We start from the raw sequence: 22,887 nt of genomic DNA, 5'->3' as shown, positions 1-22,887 counted from the left end.
TTCTTCCACTTGCTTCCTAGAAGACGTTACAGGCTTGTAACGAAATAATGCCGTTACAAATGAGAATTTGTGTTTCTTTTATATAGTGCTTTAGTTTCTTCAATTATTTCATAGACATCTCGATTTGGCCTTCTGAGATGGCGTTGGCTAGGAGGTTGTTCATTGTGGCTCATGTTTCGCTATCTATCTACCCTCTCACTTTTCTTGGATACAAGGTTCTTGTCCGAAGGTATTGTGTTTCAAAGTGCATGTAGGAGTTTTTTCTCCACTGGACGCAGACTTCCGTGGTCTGCATTCAGTATACTTTGCTCACCCTCGATGATGTGTATCATAGCCAAGGGGATGAATCTCCGAGACATATTTTTGTGTCTTGTTGTAGGTATTTCTCCGAACTCATTTGACAAAAAGAGTAAGGATTTGATCGATCATATGGCTCGTTGGGTTCTTGATAATGTGTATCATAACCAAGGAAATGAATTTTCGAGACACATTCTTGTGTCTTGTTGTAGATCTTTCTCCGAAGCTAAGTTGATAAAAAAGAGTAAGGATTTGTTCGATCATGTGGTGAGCTTCAATCGTTCTTTTAAGAAGGTAGTGGATGAAGATGATCTTCATATTCCGCCGTCCATATACGACCAACACACTTTATCTACCCGATGTAGTTATTTTTACTATATAATGTTGTAAAACCTGGATATGTGATGATTATCTCAAACTAATACTCCCTCCGTCCCGGTCAATTGTTGTCCTTTGGTTTTGGCACAAAGACCAAGGAAAGAGGAAGGGGTCAATTAGTAAGTGACAAGTGGAACAAATGGAGTCTGAATGATCAAATTGTTCATCAAGTTCATTCTTAAAATAGAAAGGACAACAAATGAGTGAGACACCCCAATATGGAAAAGGATAACAAATGATCGGGACAAAGGGAGTACTTTATAAGAAAACTCTTTTTCCAATCGATGATGTGCATATTATACACATTATGTAAATCAGACTATATGTTACAGTGTATACCGGTATACTAACTTATGCACCTATTATTATTATTATTATTATTATTATTATTATTATTATTATTATTATTATTATTATTATTAATTAATTAAAAAATGTATTACAAATGATTGTTTCCATACATTGTTCAATAGTAGTTGGCCTTGGCCCAAATCAAGGACATTATTGTACTTTTTTTTAAGCACTCCCACCTGAATCCAAATTTTCTTCACTTGTATAATTGTATGCTATTATTGGTCATATGTCATACCCAATTATCTCTGTCAATAATTTCATGCTTTATTAAAAAAATGAAAAGATTCTACATTTTTATAATTGTTATTTGGTTTTTGGTTTGGGTGGTCAATCCATAATGACCAGGCTATAAGTGCATTTTGCCTAGTGTGTCAATTAAACTAAACTAGCCAATGGACAAATTCAACCAGCTTTTAAGTCACAATTATCGTTTTAAATTAATCGAACGATCCATTTATTCGTTTTTACTCGTATATATTTCCTTTATCACTTTTCAGAACACGGTTTCACTAGAGAAATAATTCTTGTATATAACAAATATACGTTGTTATCATACTCGGTCCATTTAAGAATGTCTTATTTCTTTTTTTAACCGTGTTAACCTTAGATGAGCAGTGCTTGGGAAATGTTGTATCATTTCATCCATCAACCACACACAAAGCTTATACTTCGTAGAAAGCCAAGGTTAAATAGATAAAGGTTCATCATTCACATTCCCAAAGTACAATAACCGTGAATATATTGACTGAGTTTATTAAACTTTCGGATTTTTGACAATGTTCATTTCTACAAATCAAAAGTGAAAAAATGTTGAAAGACTAATTAAATACTCCGTATGAAAGAGCTAGAGTACAATTTATATTAACTTTAAAACTCAATAATCCACTGACTTTTCTGAATTTAGGCATCTCTCATGCACTCATAATTAAATTAAAGTAATCAAAGATGCTTTAGGAATCCCTAATTTCATGAATCAAATCTTTTGTAATCAATTATAATAATAAGGATTAATTTAAGTGTACCTTTCTTTGTATGTATATTAAATTCCATGAGCTAAGTTAGATAAACTACTCTTCTACTCTTTGTTTTCTATATTAGTTTACTAGTGGATTAGAGCATTTGTTGCCATCTGAAAGGGATACCTAGGATAGTGAAATAATTATTTTCTTAATAATAAAATAAAGTTAGTAAGCTTACAAGTTGAAATATAATTTAAATTTGTAGTACTTTATGTATGTTTTATTTTCATTAATAGAAATACATAAATTTAAATTATTACTTATCCGTCACTATGTCAATTCTAATTTATTCTATATTGACTGATACGGAATTTTGATTTCATATTATCCGTATGCATGAAATGAGCTTCATATTATACTCCATTTGTCTCAATGAAATGTTTACATATACTTTATACACAAAGATCAAAGTATCAAAAGAAGGGGGATTGCTTTTAATATAATTAAAAGATTAAAAGATAAAGTAGCACAAAATCTCATTGAAGACGGCACGTATCCGTCACTTTGGAGTGACGGATACCATTTCCTCTCACAAATGACCCAAATAAAGGAGAGAGGGAAGCACATGGGGGTGCCCCCACCTTATCCCCCTATCCGTTTTGTGAGTGGCATTACCCGTCACTTGCTCCGACTCGTCTTCAGCAAGACTAACTGATAAAGTAGAGAGTAAAAACATACCCAAAACATAAACGTAAACTATTGACTAAAATATCTAAGGGAGTAACAATTTGTATATTATATGTATAGTAATGACTAATGACTAATGAGCATTAAGATTTATGAACTGTTACCCGCATAGGTGGAGTATAGACGTATAGTGGTTAAAACTTGGGTGAAATTAGCAGGAGATCCAAGATCAAGTCTCCCAAGAGCAAAATCTTGTGGAGCATTCTTGGCCCAGGTCTAGACGAAAAATATTTTTTGTCCAGACCATGATCCAGACAAAAATATTTTTTGTCCAGACCCAGGTCCAGACGGAAAATATTTTCGTCCAGGCCCAGGTCTAGACGAAAAATATTTTTGTCTGGACGAAAAATTTCTTCATCGAGGCCCTTTTTTAATAACTTTTTTTTTAAAAAAATAATTATTAATTTCCGTCTTAAATTAGTTTAGGGTGCGTGGATCGATAATCGCTAATCCGTTCGTCAAATCATAAACTTGAAACGTAAACATATCTGTTGAACATCGTTACTACCTTGATCGTTGTTACCGTCATTAGTCTATATGTTTAAAACCGTTTTAATCGAAAAGTTCGTAAATTAAATTACGATTTTTTTTTTCCAAAAAAACCATCTTTTTTGTTTTAGAAAGATTAGAGAGAGAGAGAGACAAATGGGGTTAATGGAGGCAATATTGGAAAGATGCGTTAATTGTCGACGATAATTAGTAAAAGTGTCGACGACCTTTAGCACGACTCGAGGAAAGAATTCAAATAGGCCCAGCTCTATTAACCATTATTGGCCCACTAAAATACTCTTACTTTTTATTGGTTTTTATGTACGGAGTATACTAGTTGGGCTAACTTTCTATTGGGCATATCCTATACTATAGAACGGCCTGTAAAAAAGTTGCTGAGAACTTTTTATTGGGCCTTTTACACGGGCTTTATACTTGTAATTCCTTTGTGGGATTTGGATATTTGCGGCCCTCCAAAATAGCAACCTTCAAGTCCACCACAACATACTTTACTCTATTTCCTTCCAATCCAGCGCAAGCGCAACACACTCTACTTATTTGCTTGCCACTTGAGCTGTGGTTTTCGTGATCACATAATTTCTTCGGTTTGAGAATCTAAAAAAATAAAAGAAAAGTCAGCTTGCAGGGACCGACGAGCGGGTACACCACCTGGTGAAAGGAGTCGTTGCCGATATCTTCAGTTTATGTTCAATTTTTCATTGTTTATGCTTTAGTTTTTTACCTAGAAATCTAAATATATTTAGCTCATGGCCTCACTACACGAGCATTGAGAATATAAACCTTCTTTACAGCTGCCAAAAAAAAAAAAAAAAAAAAAAATTCTTGATAAGTTTCTCGTGTCTCCTTTTCCTTGTTTCTGAAGGCCAAGTAAAAACCGTCGGCAAAACAGATCAATGTATCATTATTACTCCCTCCTTCCGAGTCAATAGTTTAGATTAGTTTTATTGTCTCCTCACAAGATAAAACAAGGGTAAACTATTTATTGGGATAGAGGAAGTACCATATATAGCATGTGATTCATCGCGCAAGAGATTATTACCAAGGTAATACCGGGTTTACAGTGGTCCTAACTCCTATTTTACAATGCAAAAACAACAATTAGGTAGAAATTGTTAAATTGAGGTGAAGTTGAACAAATGAACGGAAAATGTCTTTTGATAAGAAACATCACAAATTCTCATTATAGACGGGATATATCCGTATATAATTATAGAGGGATCAAATATCCATCAACTTTAAGTATAAGACAAGCAACAAGTCGTACGATAAGGTCCAAAAATATCACCACTTTAAGCATATTTGACCTTTCTTTTACTTTAGATTGATATATCCATCCATTTATAGTAAGACTAATTGAAGAAACATTACACTAGCCAATTGGCAGGCAATTGTCCAGCACGCTCAAAACACAATAAAATCCGAAAATTCAATAAATGTCAACTAGTTTTAGATTAGATACAACGTAAATTTCTATAATTCACATCCAAATGTTCCCTTTGCATAATTACTACTTCATACTCCATCCGATCCAGACATATGTAAACACTTCCCTAAAATGGATGAACCAGAACAATGTAAATATACCATATTTTGCATGGAAAATGACAAACTTACCCTTACATCCACTACCTATTTACAATTTTACCATCCACTCACCCACTCACCAACTACTTATTTAATCCACCTAAACCCATGTGGCCCCAATCAATATTTCTTACTTTACCCCTTATTTTTCCACATTTTCTTAAATAACCACTTTTTGCTTACTTTTACATATGTCTGAATTGGAGGGAGTATACGATATACAGTTGATAAACTCTTCAACTTTATAGATCAAAGAACTTGGGCCACAATTTGTAAAGTCTACTTCATATCCAAATGACCAAATGTTCCCTTTACAATTAATAGATTATTAATTTTCTTTGTAAATTGAAGAAAAAATTCTTACTTTAGAATATGTTAACCAATATATTGGGGTAAGTAGCATATTGTAAAACAGCATATTGATCCCAAATATGCTGTTTCAATATGTTGTTCACCAAACATTAAAATTAGCATATTAATTGGTCAAACATGCTAAACCCCTTAAATATATTAAAAATTGGTCAATATACCGTTTATCAAACAACGCCTTAATAAAAATTAATTAAACTAAACTGAATTGAACAAACCTAAACAAAGAGGCCTTGACCTTTCACATACCACAATGGGCCAATGGCACAAATGCACAATCTCCACATAAACCACATTAATCCCCCCATCATTAACCCCACATACTTAACTCCTTAACCATAGTTAACACCCTAACCAACCATCCTACATCCCTTTATATACCCCCACAAAAACATTCCACAAGTCTCCTACTTCCTCACACACCCAATCTTACTCTTCACACAAACCATCTCTCAACTCTCAACATTCCGTCAGCATCAAAATCGCTCTTACCCAACATGGCATTCTACGAAGAAGAAGACGTATACAAATGCACTATACATCCCTCATCAAAACGACGCCGTTGTAACGGTATCTGCCCTCTTTGTCTAATAGACCGTCTCGAAGCGCTTTGTCCCGACTGCGCTCATCTCCGTCCTTGCACTTGCTCCTCCTCCTCCTGCTCCTCCCGTTCCTCGAACTCGTCTTTCTACATTTTGGACATCTCCTCCTCATCGGCCAGAATTTCAACCCTTATCGACACCGAACCCGCTTTCTCTCGTCGCTCATCCTCCGCATTCCCCTTCTTCCGCTCCGCCCGTTTCCCCTCTACCGACCCAGCCCCACCACCGCCTCAAACGACGTCGTTTTGGTCGGTTTTTCGACGAAGAAAGTCCCCGGTCGAGAAAATATCCCGGTCTAAGTCGGTTGCTTATGGCAGCGAACCGGTGAAAGCGAAAGGGTGGTACTTTCCGAGTCCCATGAACGTCTTTCGGCATTCTAAAGCGTCTAAGGTTGCTCACGAGCGGTCTCCCTTGCACCGAGGTTGAGTCTTTTCTAATTCTACGGTGTACCCTTCAATTTCTGGGTTTTCTACAGTGGTATCGTATCGACTAATTGTCTAATCCGTATAGTTTTAGGGGTATACTGTAGAATTTTGATCACTTAGAAAACCCATAAACTTAAGGTTTCCGTATAGAATATTTTTGTTTTTTTACGTACAATTTTATTTTGTGTATATTAAATTTGAATGATATTGTATTATTTTATTTTTTGGAAATTAATATTTGATGGAATAGTAAATTTCGCGATTTTTTTTAACAGTTTTACGGCAATTAATCGAGTTTAATGTATGCTTGGTAATTATTGGGCGATGATAATAATGGCAATAATTGAAGTTAATAACTCACTGTGTCTCTTTGTCTACACTAGAACTATTCATTTTCCTATTTTGTCAATTATTGCAATTTATTGTGGAGTACTTTCCCGAAATAAAATCGACGATATTGCGGTTTTTCTAACGTATATTTGTACACATATCAATCAATCATCTAAACGCTTTGATATATTCAAGTGTAAACTCATTTTCGTGATAACTAATGAAAATATCGAGTGAATCTTATCAGGTTCAGGTTATTAATGTATATTTTTAGGACATGCATTAGAAAAACCGATTTGCTGAAACTCTATAGAATTTAGTTTGTCATATGTCAAACCCCATTAAGCAGAAGGTTAATGAATATTTGTTTCATTCTCATGGACATCAAATACTCCGTGTAATGTGAATGTTTGTTTCATTCTCATGGACATCAAATACTCTGTGTAATGTGTAAGGCGATCATACAAAAATATTGTGTAAAATGGGTTTTCATAATAGCTTCTTTTATGCATATGTCAACTAATTTAGTTGGTAAAGTCATGAAATGTGGTACTTATGACATGAGTTTAAATTCCGTAACGTAAAACCATCTTATGCAAGATTAAGAACAAAGATTAAACTCCTGTCTTAGGTGAGCAACCAGAACACCATACCCACTTTATTAAATCGCTAATTTATTTAGGGTAATGATAAATACAGCTCTTAAGGTTTTATTTAAGCATTAATAAAACCTTCTAAATACCAATCGTTGGTTGGAGCAGTGGTAGCATGGGGCTGCGCTTGGTAGGGAGGTCTGCGGATCGATCCCCCACAACTGCGATTGGGAGGGGTTTAAATACCGTAATCCTTGGACACGCCCCGAAATCCGGATTAGTCGGCCCAATGTGGTTCGGATTACCGGATGGTTTAGACCAAAAAAAAAAAAAACCTTCTAAATTTGGTATTAATTTTAAAATTAAAAACCAAATTGCATGCATATATTAAGTATTCATTTCCTCTTTCGGCTTCTTAAATACAACCCTAAAAATTGTATTTATCATTTCTCATTTATATAAATTAGGGAAAGAATTATATAAAACGGGATAAAGGGCTCACCTTCTTAATTGTTCCTATTACAGCATGGTATACCACACTCCAATTATGCCACGCCGTGACTGCTTATTTTAATAACAGTAACATGGCAAATGTAACAAATCCATGTGCAATTCGACATAATTCCAACATAATTCACTACTACTTAATGTTGTGACACTGAATTATGAGAAATTGAGGTTGCAAATCTTCTGAACCAAAATTTTATATGTTTTGATCGGGAATAATCAAACATTAGTTGAGATTGGTACCACAATGCAAGCCCTTTATAACATGGCCTTAGCTTGAGAATAAGACCATAAAACAATTATTAAAAAACGATTTTTCTAACGTGTGCTCTAAGGACATATGGATAAAAATGTAGCTACTTTATATCTTCACACAAATTGGTAAGATCAAAATGTAATTATTAATGTTGGTCAAATATATGATAAGTAATTTTTTTTTTATAAATTCAATAATGAAGCAATTATATTACTCTTAGATAGAGTGATTCGGAACATAGGATTACGAGGGTGATTCTGACTTGAAATTAATGGAGCTAAACTGAAGCAAAAGTTAATTTGTGAAGAGATGAGCTAAGCTGAATGAAATTGAAATGAACATAATAGAGCTAAACTGGACTGAAATGAGCTTAAATTAATTCCAAAAGATTAGGGGCTTAGGGCATAACGCTTACTTTAGCTTCATTCGGTTTAGCTTAGTTTAGTTAAGCTCCTTTCAGCAGAAAAAAATAAGGCCAAAATGAGACAATATTTCCCAAAAAGTATTACACTATCGAAATGCTCAAATTTTTTTTTTGATAAAAGACGGGATAAACCCAAGACCTACAGCGAGTAGGGTCTCAAAACCGAACGCAAAACAACCAAACAAGAAAACAAACAAACAAAAAACAAAGGGAAGAGCAAGGCTACACACAGCCAAAACAATCTACTCAAAGTGAAATCAAGATGGTCCTCAAAGCGCAATCCCCTTCTTCTTCCAAGACCTTATTGAATCCCAATTGTTAAGCCAATCTTCCAAGGTATATGGTAACTTTTCCTTCCAAGCTTTAGACCACACACCAATCCTAAGAAAAACTTTGTCCGTAAAATCACTCCAATTGGGCTGTTTATTTTCGAAGATGGCCTCATTCCGCAATTCCCAAATCATGGTAACAATCGCAATGAAAAACGCATTCCAAAGACGCTTCTCAAAACCAAAGAAAGGGAGACTCAACCCAAAAGATAAAGGCAAAGATCAATTTCGTTGGGGCACACCCAAGTCACACCCAAGTTTCACAAATATCCGCCCAAATGCGCCAAGAAAATTTACAATGCAAGAACAGGTGACTGACCGTCTCCAAGCAATCACTACAAAATATACATGTCATCTCGTCACGGCTTAAGCACTTCCATTTCAAGATTCTATCCCTTGTATTTATTTTTTTCCACAAAGATAGCCCAAAGTAAAATTTCATATCGTGGAGGCGCAATACCTTGCAGGACATGTTTGAACCATTCATTCTTGACTACCGATTATATTTGAAATTGTAGTAAGCATCAACAAAAGAATGAGATGTGAATTTACCGGAATTGTCAAGGGACCAAATAAGGCGATCGTCTTCATCCCTTAAAGGTTTGAAGCCACTAATGATCGAGTTTAGGTTATCCAATAGCGATAGTTCCCATTGAAACAAATTCCGTCTCCATAGAAACTGCCAGCTCCAAGCGTCACCATTCCAATTACCCATCTCACCACACTACAACATTTCTCAGAGTGACGAGTGTAAAGAGCCTCGGGAAAGCTTCTTTCAAGGATAAATTATCAATCCAGACATCATCCCAAAATTTACAAAGATTGCCACAACCCACTTGTACTTGAATCCCTTTTTTCGAGACCTCACAAATATGTAGGTTCCACCCATTTACAGAGCAAATCGACTTCCATAACCCATATCTGGCCACCTTCTCCTCCCTTCTAAATATACTATCCGGGTTTAGCTCATGTATGGAGCAAATGATTTTCTTCCATAACGTTTGATGCTCCTGAGAGAAACGCCACCACCATTTAAACAGGAAGCTTGCGTTTTTAACCTGCAAATCACCAATTCCCAAACCACCCATCTCCTTTGGCATTTGGATAACTTCCCATTTAATTAGCGGCACAACATGGCAGCCATCAGTATGTCCCCAATAGAATCGTCTTTGAAGATTGATAATCTTTTTCAAGACCCCACTAGGTATCCGGAAGATAGACATGAAGTAGAGGGGCAAAGAGTTAAGAACCGACTTGATGAGAACCACTCTGCCTGCTTTCGAAATTAACCCGATCTTCCAACTCGCTAATCTGCTTTTCACCTTTGCAATAACTGGTTCCCAGGTTGAAATTCTATTCGGATTCGCTCCCAACGGAATACCAAGATACTTCACAGGGAGATGTAAAAGTTGGCACCCCAACTTTTGGGCATTCGCCAAACCCCACTGGTCATTCTTACCAAAAACGATAATAGCAGATTTCTTGAAGTTGATATGCTCAAATATACAATCTCTGAATTATAAGACTAATATCACCTCAATTAAAAATTTAAGTAAATAGTTGAAACTCAATTAATTGTTCAACACTTTAACAATCTTCAGGACTACTCAATGGTAAGTGGTGAGCTATGTGACTCAGACTCCTTGATTAGTCTCCAGCACAGGTGCATGTTTAAGCATCAAACTCGTCGATTTATAAAAAGTATGCATATTTTGGCTTAAATGAGGCATCAAAGTTTCATATCCTTGTCCTAATATCGAGTGTATGTCGAACATAAAATACATATATGAAGGAATCAGAAGAGTCAGAATATATAACTTGTAATATAACTGTGGAGAACTTAACTACGTGTATATATGAGAGAGTTACATTAAAACTATACAATCAAATAACGCTATTTATTTTTATTTTAATCAAATAAGTTGGTACAAGCACAAAGAAAGGGGACTAATGATGAGTTTGTAAGTAAGGAAACAACATCCTTGGAAGAATAAACCCCGTGAGGCAGTGACACAGTCCACGTAAATTCTCATCAACCGTGGTGCACGAACTTACAAAGGCGTGAAGCCTATATTATCATCAACCTTCTAAACACCTCTTTTGCACGTTCATTTGTCTCTTTACATTTTTAATAATTTCATCTTTTTTTTATGTCACACAAAACAAAAGTGTCCTTAATATAATGTGTAAAGTTTTTAATGGTTAGTGGAATTTTTGCTTTTAATCTGACATCCTTTTTAACATCATGATCACAATTCCACTAACAAGTTAAACAATGGACTATATACAAATGTAGGGTTACTTAAAGCCTTTTGATCGGAAGGTTGTTTCTTGGCCCTTGCCCTTGGGGAAGTTGGGAGTGGCCCCGGTTCGAGTACCGGACTACCGTGTCGTGTTTAGAGAGTCCGTCGTTTTGAGATTTTGAGAGGAATAATGGATTTCACTTCGAATTCTTGTACCAGTACTAGAAAGTGTGCAACAGGGGTGTCTAAGGCCACGGGCAACCACGGGCGTGGGAACCGGGCCTCCGCTTTTGGTCACCGTGTTATAAGCTTTTATTAATGAAATTTAATACAAATCTCGAAGTATAATATACTTGTGCATTCATTTTCAGGTCTCATTTTTCCGTGTCGCACTGGGCCTCCATTTCTTTTAAGACGCCCCTGGTACTGTGCAACATATGTGAGTGAACATTTACATGACACAATCGCGGTTTAAATTCTGATATAACGACTTAAAATCACCAAAATCAATTAGTGAAATGAAAATATGGAGTCCGAAAAGTTTTAGAGAAGTTGGATGAGATTGGTGAATAAATTAAGAAACTATATACATATATATAGTTATGATTCAACTAATGTGAGTGATAAAGTTGACTTAATATCAGTATATCACAAATCATGTTTTGATTATTTTCTTTCCCTTTGAAATGAAAGCACTTAACGACTAATAAATGAACTTACAATCACACGACATTAAAGGGATAATAGGTCACGAGTTTGAATCCCTTTCCTGCATATATTTGTCCAGGTCATGTTCCACATTTGACACTCGGAAAAAATAAAGGGATTATTTTCACAAAATACCATTTTAAAAGATATTTAAGAGTATTGTCTAATCTAATAAATAAAGAAGGAGGTGTTGTGGTCTAGAAGATTAAGGGATTAATAAAATGTCATTCTCAAGACCTCGGGTGATACCATCTGCCGAACATGTGAAGCCATGACTCATAGTCATGACCCCTCCTTAACAATGTGAAAAGATGGCAAAATTATCTACAATTTTTTCTTTACTGGAAAAATGCACGCGGTGCCCTTTAACTTTGATGTTTTGTCCGAAATACCCAATTTTTTGATCCAGAGTAAGAGACTATAACTCGTGTTTACGTGCTCGGAAAGTGACGATTTTTTATTTCAAATTGATTATCTTTTCGAGAGCTACAACTTGAAAAAAAATTGTCGAGTTTGGAATTCATGAGCAAGAGATATGGTCACTCAAAGTTTGTTCGGTAAAAAAAACTTTGACGTACAAAAACTCCTAGCCACGGGATCCAAATACGATAATTTTTTTTTCAAATCGTAATTCTCGAAAAGATAATTGATTTGAAAAAAAATTATCATTTTCTGAACTCGTAGACACGAATTATAGCCTCTTAAAGATTTCCAGAACATAAAATTGGGTATTTCGGGCAAAAATCGAAACTTTAAGGATACCAAGTGCATTTTCTCTTATTTCATTGACACAAATTATACCTACCTTTTGGATAGACCAAACCTTTTGGATAATCGATTATCACTTTGAGATGCTTTATACCTACCTTTTGGATAAAAAGATTTTGATTCGTATATATATTTTTTTTCTTTTTTTTCATCCATCTGATAAACATTAAGAAGTTTCTTTTAAAACGGTGAGTAATATTTATGCTAAGATAAAAATGAGTTTAATATGCTCTTATTTGGATAGACCAAACCTTTTGTTAGTCACAATACATTCTTCTTTTATCTTATATATATACCATGTACAATACTTAACTCGTTTCAAGTGTTAGAGGGGGGAAATGGGTGGGGATTATTCGCTTGGTGGATTGAGCATTGTGATGGCTCGTTGTGAGAGACGAGTTGAAAATTTAAATTAAAGGAAATAAATGATTGTGAAGGTTAATAGCAAAAACTCTTATAATATAAACGAGTGTTTATAGACTGATTATGAATTTATGATACCGTCTAATATAAGAATGGGTCGGCATATTGCCACGACCAAATATGTTAATGCCACTCATTCTATTACTGCATGAACAGTGGAGAATCTTTCAGTTGCAGCATAAATTTCGTGGCATTAAAGGAATCCTTCGTGGAAATATCAGCTCCCTATAAGAATTAGTGTCAGGGAATCTGCTAGATGTAATAAAGGTGAATCGACTTTCATTTTGATTATATCTATTTGTCCTTTTACTTTATGCCTCATGAGAAAGATAACTCATCACCTTGCACTATCGGATGTCTTAACGTACGAATTACGCTCTTCATGTTTCTCTTGTGAAATTGAGGTGGGATTTGATTCATATTAGTCAAACTAACATGTTATCCCATTGGAGTTTTGCTGTGCCAAATCCAAATCGTCCCGATCGTGGTTTTACGAAATTCCAATTAAGAAGGAATCGATCTTTGACAATTATTTTCTCTGTCTCATTTAGGCCCTGTTCTTTTAAACTAAAATTTTCTGAACTTAACTGAATTTAATGGAGTTGAATCGAATCGAATCAACTTAATAGAAATTTGAATCGAATCGAATCGAATCAATTGAATTGAACTGATCTGAACTAAAGTCAACTGAAATAAAAATAAAAAGACAATAATAATAATAATAATAATAATAATAATAATAATAATAAAATAATAATAATAATAATAATAATATAATAACAATAATACAAATAATAATAATAATAAATGTTATAATAATATTATTAATAAAATATCAATATAATATAATAATAATCTAATAAGTAATATAAAAATAAAATAGTAATATAATAATAAATATAATAATAATATATTAGTAATATAAATAATATTATTAATAATATTATAATATATTAAATAATATAATATATTAATAATAATAACTAAAAAACAAATATGATAAGTATAATATAAATATTATAAATAATAATTAATATAAATAATAATAATAATAATAATAATAATAGATGTAATATAATAATTAATTAATATAATAATAATAATAAATATGTTATTAATAATATTAATAAAAATGAATATATTAATAAATAATAAATATAATATAAAAATATAATAATAATAATAGTAATAATAATAATAATAATAATAATAATAATAATAATAATAATAATAATAATAATAATAATAATAATAATAATAATAATAATAATAAAATTAATACCTTAATATTGCCATTAATCATAATAATATAATACTCCCTCCAATTCATCACAATGTTCCCATATCAATATGGCACAATACTTAAGAAAGATGATTATAAAATAATAAAGGACAAATGTGGGGTTGGTGTTAGGAGAGAGAGATGAATTAATAGGAGTTAAATAAGGAGTTGTGGGGCCAAAATATTAAGAAAAGTAATAAAATAGGAGTAAAAGAGTTGGGTGGGGTTTGATTATAGGAGAGAGAAATGAATAAAATAAGAGAAAAAGTTACCAAAAAAGGAAAGAGGAACATTACTTGAATAATCCGTTTTGGGAAATAGGGAACATTATAGCGAATTGGAGGGAGTAATAAATAGATATAATAAAAATAAATAGCAATATAATAAATATTAAAAATAAATTTTAATAAAATAATAACAATAGTAAATAAATTTGTATAATAATAATGATAACAATAAGAATATAAAATAAGAATAATAATATTAATGTTGAAATAAACTACTCTGAACTGAACTGAACTGAATGGAGCTGAACTGAACTTAATAGAGCTGAACTGAACTTATTAGAACTGAAATTAAGTCTAAAAAAACAGGGCCTTAAAGATAAACAAATAAAAAGGATGGAGAGCTCACTTAGTCGACCATAAAAATAACTTGACTCAAATGACCAGACTTCAAACTAATTTGGAGATAAGAAAAACAAGGCTCGCCCAATTAATTCGATATATTAATATATTCGAGTAGAAGTGCAGTAGTACTAATATCAAGAGGATGACACTCCTTAAGAACCAAACTTTAGTTAGTCAACACCCTAAACCGATAGTCGGATCAACTTAAAATCGTTCAAAATCAACTAGGGTACATTATCGGACCCAATCCGATCCTTTGACCTTTTAATTTCAGAACTGGAGTTCATCGAGCCGATTCACTCAATTGTATTACACCATTCCTCTTTTACGCACCCGCAACACAAGAACAAGGAGTTAATCTCCATGTGGATAAATTATTTAAATTGGCTAGAGTGTTCCCTCTTATTATGGCACAATTTTTGGCATTAACAAAAACTAGTGCTTTGACACTATGACACATACAATGAGATTAAGATCATTTGCATTCTAATTTGAAGGAGAGGCCAAAGTCATTGAACCTTGGCTAGATGATAGAATTGCAAGAGGATCAATTTTGGATTTTTGATTAATGTTATGGATTTAAGATAAAGATTTTGATTGGAAAGATAACGTTAATATATTACATTAATAATAACGTTATGCAATGATTAATGATTAGTTAGTTCATCACACATGTTTTGCTTCAATTAGTTCATCACACATGTTTTGCTTCAATTCTCAAGGTTCTTTATGAATCTTGCATACTCCCTCCGTCCCGGTCAATTGTTGTCCTTTGGTTTTGACACAAAGATCAAGAAAAAAAAGGGGTTAATTATTAAATGACAAGTGGACTAAATTAAGTGTGAATGATTAAATTGAAATAGAAATAACAACAATTGACTGAGATACCTCAAAAGAATAAGATAACAAATGATCGGGATAGAAGGAGTATATTTTTCATACAACATGGCCTTGTTTGGAGCATTGATGTACATTAGATAAATTAGTAGGTCATGATATTTATTAATCAGTAAATTAAGTAATTAACCATTCAATCTACTAATTTCATATGTTCCTTAAATGATGTCGATAGCATATATTTTTCCTATAATAGTAATTTTGTATATGTAGCTAATAACACGCGGGATTATAACTGCATTATCCATGTCTATACATTAAAAAAAAAAATATAATTGACATATAGAGTGTAATCTGTTAGTGTACAAACACCTTTTCAGTTTTGCTAATTAAATTTGATGGTTAAGTGTGCTACTAAATCTAATAACCTTAGGCTCCGTTTGGCACAACACTTCATGTAGCTTATTTGACCAAAGTAGCTTATTTGACCAAAATTTCAGTTACCTGATTTTTTTGCAAGTGTTTGGCAAGTAGCTTATTTGGTCAAATAAGGTACCTGAAATGAAATGCTACTCGGGTAAAGATTTGAGAAATCAGTGACTGAAATGACTTATTTTCCATTTTGTACCCCTTTATTCTATAATATTAAATAATTTTCATATCCTTTTACGTCATTTTACCAAAATCAGGTACCTTTTCAGTTAGTTTGTCAAACACATTTTTATATAATCGATTACCTTATCGATTCCTCCTAATTTTCACTACCTTATCGATTACCTTTTCGTTTTCGTTAGCTTTTCATTTTTTCGATTTTTTCGAGTTCAATTACCTTTTCAGGTAGTTTTGTCAAACAGAGCCTAAGTCTACAAATGTTATCTCCTAGTATCTGTTATCATAAACCTGCTTCATTTCCCTGACAATCTGACATGGCCAATATTGTGCTATAAAAGAAATTTTTTTACTAATGTTTTTGTGACATTATCAATTAAATTATTAAAAAGATTATTGCACTAATTAAGTTTCCAATCAAGACTATAAAATAGGTTCATGTTTCTTCTGAAAGAGAAAATCGTTTCACCCTGAAAAGAAAAGCTCATTTTTTTTATGAACGACATCAAATTGACTTAAAATGAATCAACAAAGATAAAATAAAATTCATCATTCTTAAACAAATAGGTTCGTATTATACAAGTATAAAAGAATTGATGCAACTTTCACCATAATGTGTCGTATGGGACAGTGCTTAAATCGATTCAAATCTATTTCGGTTTAATAACTCTATATAAACCCCTTAAAAAAGAACTAGATAAGTCGACAGTTTTAGTTATATTGCGTTATGTCCATGATATTCGTTCGAAAATTTCATTTATACAAAAATTATTGTGGCTGACGATTTTTTTTTTTTTTTTTAGTGTTGGTGGCCCATTAAAATTAAAAAGGATACATTGAATTTTGATTGACTTTTTGTAAAGTAATAAATGAGGAATAACATCATGTGCCCCCATTTATTGAAATCAATCAAATTGTTTATATTTTCATATTTATAATTTCATATCAATCAAATAAATCGTAGTATAAAATCTAGTACAGTAGTACAAATATTTAATTTTATTATTGGGGTGATCGGTATATGTTGGTGGTCCATACAGTCAAAATAAATCAATCACGTTCATACTTTAGTACGAAATCGACAATAATATTAGGTTTGATAATATTCTTACATGATGCAACATTTGAAGTTTTAACCTTAATGATTACAGTCAAATTCCAAATAATTGATCCAAGACTTCTTATGCTACATGCCAACCTCCATGATCAGTAAACAACGGTGTTACAGAATAATTACACGCTTATAATATTGACTATTTATTTATCGCGGTCCCCCAAAACAATATACGTTTTTAGAATGCGGTATGTAATATAAATTCAACCAAATCTTTATTAAATACCGCCTTAGAATTTTGCTAATTTCACACGAGTACTCCATAGTCAATCTCACTTATGAGGAATTAAAGACTCAAAAAGTCAGCGTAAATCAAGGTTACGGTTATTCAAACTGATTTGATATTCGATTTATTATATACAAAACATGGAAATTCAAACAAATATCCCGTACCAAAAAATTTAAACAATGTTGGGCCTAAGGCTTTGTTTGGTAAAACTGACTGAAAACGTACCTGAAACCTGAAAAGGTATCTAAAACCTGATAAGGTGACTGAAATTAAAAAGGTACCTGAAAAGCTAGTTGAAAATTGGAAACTGATAAGGTAACTGATTAATTGTAAAGTGTTTGGTAAAACTAACTGAAAAGGTAACTGATTTTTTTGTAAAATGACATAAAAGGATATTAATAATTATAATAAATTAATTTAAATAAAGGGTAAATATGTAAAGTAGAACATTTCAGCTACCTGAAACTTAAAATAGCTACCTGAAGTACCTTTTCATTTCAGGTACCTGAAAAGTCATTTCAGGTACCTGAAATAACTTTACCAAACAGCACTAGGTAAAACACCAGATCAAATCATGAAATGCTTTGCCAAACATAGCCTAAAGCTGGTTATCAAGTTCTCGACATAGTAGACAATTAGTCAATTGGGGCCTAAGGCTGGTTATCAAGACAATGTTGGGCTTAAGATTATGTATATATAGTGTATGGTCTGTAAATATATAGTCCATGGGCCGCTGTTACAAGCTCCAATATTCCGGTCTCCTGACCCGTGTGTCTTACGTTAAAAAATTCGATTCGGTTTCGACATATCTTAATTTAAAGGGAAAATGTACATGATTCCTTTGAGGTTTGCCATTTTGCACGAAATAATGTCGAGAGGTCGTACTAAATAACGTCGTGTATTATATTATACACTTCAATTTGATCCGTTCGGGAGGTCGAACTAAATAACGTCGACATATTACTAAATAGTGTGAACAATTAGTATTGAACTTTCAACTTTGTCGTTCTATAATTATTCACTTACCTTCAGACCATCCTCAACCACGAGGAATGGATTACTCGAAAAACCGAGGATGAGTAAAGTGTGGTTTTCAACCACGCTGAAGGCAACACAAGAGTATGAGGATGAAGACACACAGCGGTTTGTCAAGTATGAAAACGCACAGCGTGAAAGGCCCCTACACCCCCGGCAAATTACTTTTTGTAGTACTTTAATTATTTTTGCTCCGCAAACATATGCCTTTTTGGCTAATTAGTTTTAGCAAATGACTGTCACAATGGATAGAAAGAATTAATTGTTCATCAATTTTTTATTTTTGCCAATAATTAGTGTGTAAAAAATAATTACATCATAATTTCTATTTTTTCCTCTACAAATAGGTAGTAATATTGACATATATCCACACACGTCTTACCTTTTTTCTATAATAAAACCGAAGTCGATAAATTATCGAGTTCAAAACTCGAGCAAATTACAAAAATAGATTTTTAATGTAAAAATGTGTGGGGATGTTAAAGTAAGAGAGATAAATGATGAAAGAGAGTGATGAGGAATAAATTTAAATTATTGTTGGGGGTGTAAAATTAAAAAGTTGTGGAATAATGAGGTAGATGAGTAAAGAAGTGATAAGAGAGAGTGAGATGAGGAGAAGAAAGAATCATGGTTGGAGACTTGGCTCTGTTTGACAAAACTACCTGAAAAGGTAGCTGAAACCTGAAAAGATAGTTAAAAACTGAAAAACTAACCGAAACCTGAAAAGGTAACTGATATGGTAGTTGAAAATTAGGAGCTGATAAAGTAACTGATTATATAAAAATGTGTTTGGCAAACTAGCTGAAAAGGTAGATGATTTTGGTAAACTGACGTAAAAGGATATGAAAATTATTTAATATTATAGAATAAAGGGGTAAAAAATGGAAAATAAGTCTTTGCACTGATTTCTCAAATGCTACAATCTTTGCCCGAGGTAGAAGATTTCATTTCGATACGTTATTTGACCAAATAAGATACTTACCAAACACTTGCAAAAAATCGAATTTGAAATTTTGGTCAAATAAGCTACTTTGGTCAAATAAGCTACCTGAAGTGTCGTGCCAAACAGAGCCTTGGAGATGGTCTTAAGCCTTCCGTCTGTTGTTTAGCCCTACTGATATTTGAGCATAATTTGTGATGCACAAATTTTTGTTTAAGAGGGGGGGGGGGGGTTAATATTCGTGTTCAGACTAAAATAGGTATCGTATGATAAAGACATTTGTCTACATAATAATAGCAAAAAGTTTGTTTTTGTTATCATCAACAGTAGTTATTGGATCAATTTTACCATTAAAATACTTCGTAGGTATTATCAACGTAAGCAAGATTAGTTGTTTGCCCGTTTGTGATGAACCTATCTTAATTGCGTGGTAATCCAAGTGAGAAAAGGTAAACACTTTCTCTTGCACTTCACCCTTATGCAAAACGTCAAGAAATAGGTAAACTAAGAAGAGCAAAGATAAGGATCCAATAAACTATAATCCGTCCCGGATACTAATTTATTTCTCAATCCCCTATAGACTAAAAGAATAATACATCTGTGTTATTCACATCTGTATTATTCCCGCTCAAGTTTCCCGCTCATCTTTCCCCCATACGGAATATTCACTTTTAGAATATTTCCTTCTAATATATTTCCTTTCTAATATATTGTAGTCAAAATATTATAGTCAACTCATATAAATATATTGTAGTCAAAATATTATAGTCAACTCATATATGAAATATTTCTACTACAATATTCTACCCAAATATATGGAATATTTCTTATGGTTACGTTTTTTATATAAAAATACATTTACATTAAATTAAATTTAAATTCAATTTATTAAAATAATATTAATACACTAAATCTTATAATTAACCTTTATAAAATTACCGTGCTATAACACGAGTTGCTATACTAGTTACAAAATTAAATACTACTCCCTCCTAATTTATGACATCTTCCACATTTTCTAAAATGACAAATTACTAAGATCTTTCACTTTTCTTATTAGTCTATAATTAGTGGTTCTTAGGATTTATGGCCTCATATTTCCTCTCTTACTCTCCTTTTTCTCTATTTTCCACCACAAATTTCATTCTTCTTAAAAACTACCCAAAAGCAATGTGAAATATCATAATGAATATGAGGGTATTGTTTTAAGTAACATTGCCGAGTTGTTGATATTAATAATTTTACAACGATGATATAGTGTTTGATTTTTTTCCTCATCTTGTGACTCATTTTATTGCCAAAGTTGATCGATTTATCATATTTATCAATACTAAGGAATTATTTAATACACGAGATGATAGTAGAGACAAAATCAACCAAAGAATTACAAATACTAATATTCCATTTGACCTTTTTTTTTTTACACAAATTCTCATTGAAGACATGACATATCCGTCACAAGCTGAAGACGGATACCATTTTACCTCACAATGTACCCACTTTTTCTCTCTCTGCAACACTATTCATGTGGTCCCCTTTCTCCACTAACCCCGTTTTATTCTACCATTTTATCTCACAAAATATACAAATGTGAAAGTCAAAATGCGTCAGGAGACCAATTGTTTTTTTTAAGTCATTTCTACATTAATAAACCAATATTCCAAATTAGCACCATATTAAGTTATTAACTCGTGATTATTTTCTTAATTTAGAAGAACTACAAATCAAACAAACAAATACCTACCAAAAAATCAAGTTATAAAAAACGCCCTTTTCTAATTTCCACCCCTTCCACCTAAATATAACCCCATACACTAATATCCGACCCGTGCTCTGCCCTACTAAATAATTCATCATAATTCCAAAACTCGCATCACTCTCCACAATGTCGACCAACAACGACAACAACAAAGCCTTAATCTTCGTCTACGGAACCCTAAAGCAAGGCTTCCCAAACCACCACCTCCTCGAAACCCTCACCGCCTCAAACGACGCCCAATTCCTCGGGCCCCACACAACCGTACACCCCTACCCTCTAGTCCGCGGGCCCTTGGGCATCCCTTTCCTTATCAACCATCTCGGGTCGGGCCGTCGGGTCTCCGGCGAGCTCTACTTAGTATCGGGCCGGGCCCTGGCCCGACTCGACGAGCTCGAGGGCGTTGACCGCGGCCACTACGAGCGGCTGCCGGCGACGGTGGTTCCGACGCCGGCGGACGGTGGCGACGGCGCGGCGAGGGTGGAGGCGGAAGCGTATTTCGCGGATCGGAGTTTCGGGATGGAGATGTGGGAGAAGAGTGGAAGGGAAGGGATTGAGGAGTATAGGTTAAGTGATGCGGATAAGTATGTTGGAATTGAGGCTAGAGATGTTGGATTTAAATTGAAGGATTATATTCTTTTGTATCTTCAACAGTGATTTAAAAACGTCACTCGTAAAATGCTTGTGTTTTATCGCTGTTGATTTAAGTTATTTATTAAGTGGTGTAGTTGATTTTTGAGTGGCGTTATTGTTACTCAAAAGTAATTGGACCTCTTGTTGATTTATTTTTTATTAATAATAATAATCGAATTTATTATGATTATGAATTTGTTCGTTAGTTGATGATTTCAATTGATAAAAACTCGGGAAATACTCTGTCGACAATGTGTATATCGCAAACCCATGTTTGTCTACCGCAGAAGTTCAGATACTAGCGTAAATGAGTTTATTGACAATCGACTGTAAATGCTTTGCCAAAGTCAGGAAGTTCAGGTACTAGCTTAAATGAGTTTATCGACAGTCGACTGTAAATGCTTTGCCAATGTCAGGAAGTTCAGATACTAGCGTAAATGAGTTTATTGACAATCGACTGTATATGCTTCGACTGGTTTTGGAAAGCGGTCAGTTCCTGCTACGCCTTCCTAGTTCCGCCATTACTTTGCTTTCTTAAAGGAATCTATTTCATATTCATGCCTCAGTTTGCCTAACTGCAGGTCCGCCACCTTAAAATAAAGAGCACGCTTTAATTAGTTCTTCAAATCGAAACTATGTTTCTGTTTCTACAGCGGAGAGCCAAGATTCTGTTTTCGTTGAATTCGATTAACTTGTAAGGGGTTGATGCAATTTTAACCAGAAGTCTCGAATTTCAGTCATCAGGAATGTGCGACAGTGTTAAAACTCGGGAGAAACGAATCTCCACTGTCATTATGGTCTTACACGGCTCAAATCGGGATTAAACCGGATCCTGTAGGCTGTAGACATGAGTTAACATCATATTATTCCGATATGATGTGATGTGACCACCAGTTGCGAGTTAGTGAGTTACAGCTTGCAGAATCTGATGCATAATCTGACTTATACTGATCTTGTGATATTCCTAACTCGATTCACTGATCATCTGTTCATATCAAATTCCGAAAATAAACCATT

At 33.5% G+C, this 22,887-nt stretch overlaps 2 protein-coding genes across 2 annotated transcripts; both read left to right on the top strand.

Annotated features, from left to right (window-relative positions):
* Positions 1 to 5,588: 5,588 nt before the first annotated feature.
* Positions 5,589 to 6,479, top strand: LOC141644277 (uncharacterized). The gene has a single exon (XM_074453797.1). The coding sequence runs from the start codon at positions 5,696 to 5,698 to the stop codon at positions 6,224 to 6,226; it is 531 nt and encodes a 176-aa protein (XP_074309898.1). The 5' UTR covers positions 5,589 to 5,695; the 3' UTR covers positions 6,227 to 6,479.
* A 14,825-nt stretch (positions 6,480 to 21,304) lies between these two features.
* On the top strand, positions 21,305 to 22,060 carry LOC141644195 (putative gamma-glutamylcyclotransferase At3g02910). Its single transcript, XM_074453694.1, has one exon. It carries the CDS (start codon positions 21,367 to 21,369, stop codon positions 21,892 to 21,894), a length of 528 nt encoding a protein of 175 aa, XP_074309795.1. The 5' UTR covers positions 21,305 to 21,366; the 3' UTR covers positions 21,895 to 22,060.
* Positions 22,061 to 22,887: the final 827 nt, after the last annotated feature.

Source organism: Silene latifolia, chromosome 1, assembly GCF_048544455.1.
Source record: "Silene latifolia isolate original U9 population chromosome 1, ASM4854445v1, whole genome shotgun sequence".
Taxonomy (NCBI): Eukaryota; Viridiplantae; Streptophyta; class Magnoliopsida; order Caryophyllales; family Caryophyllaceae; genus Silene; species Silene latifolia.
Note: the sequence above shows the minus strand (reverse complement) of the source record. Positions and strands in the feature narration are given on the sequence as shown.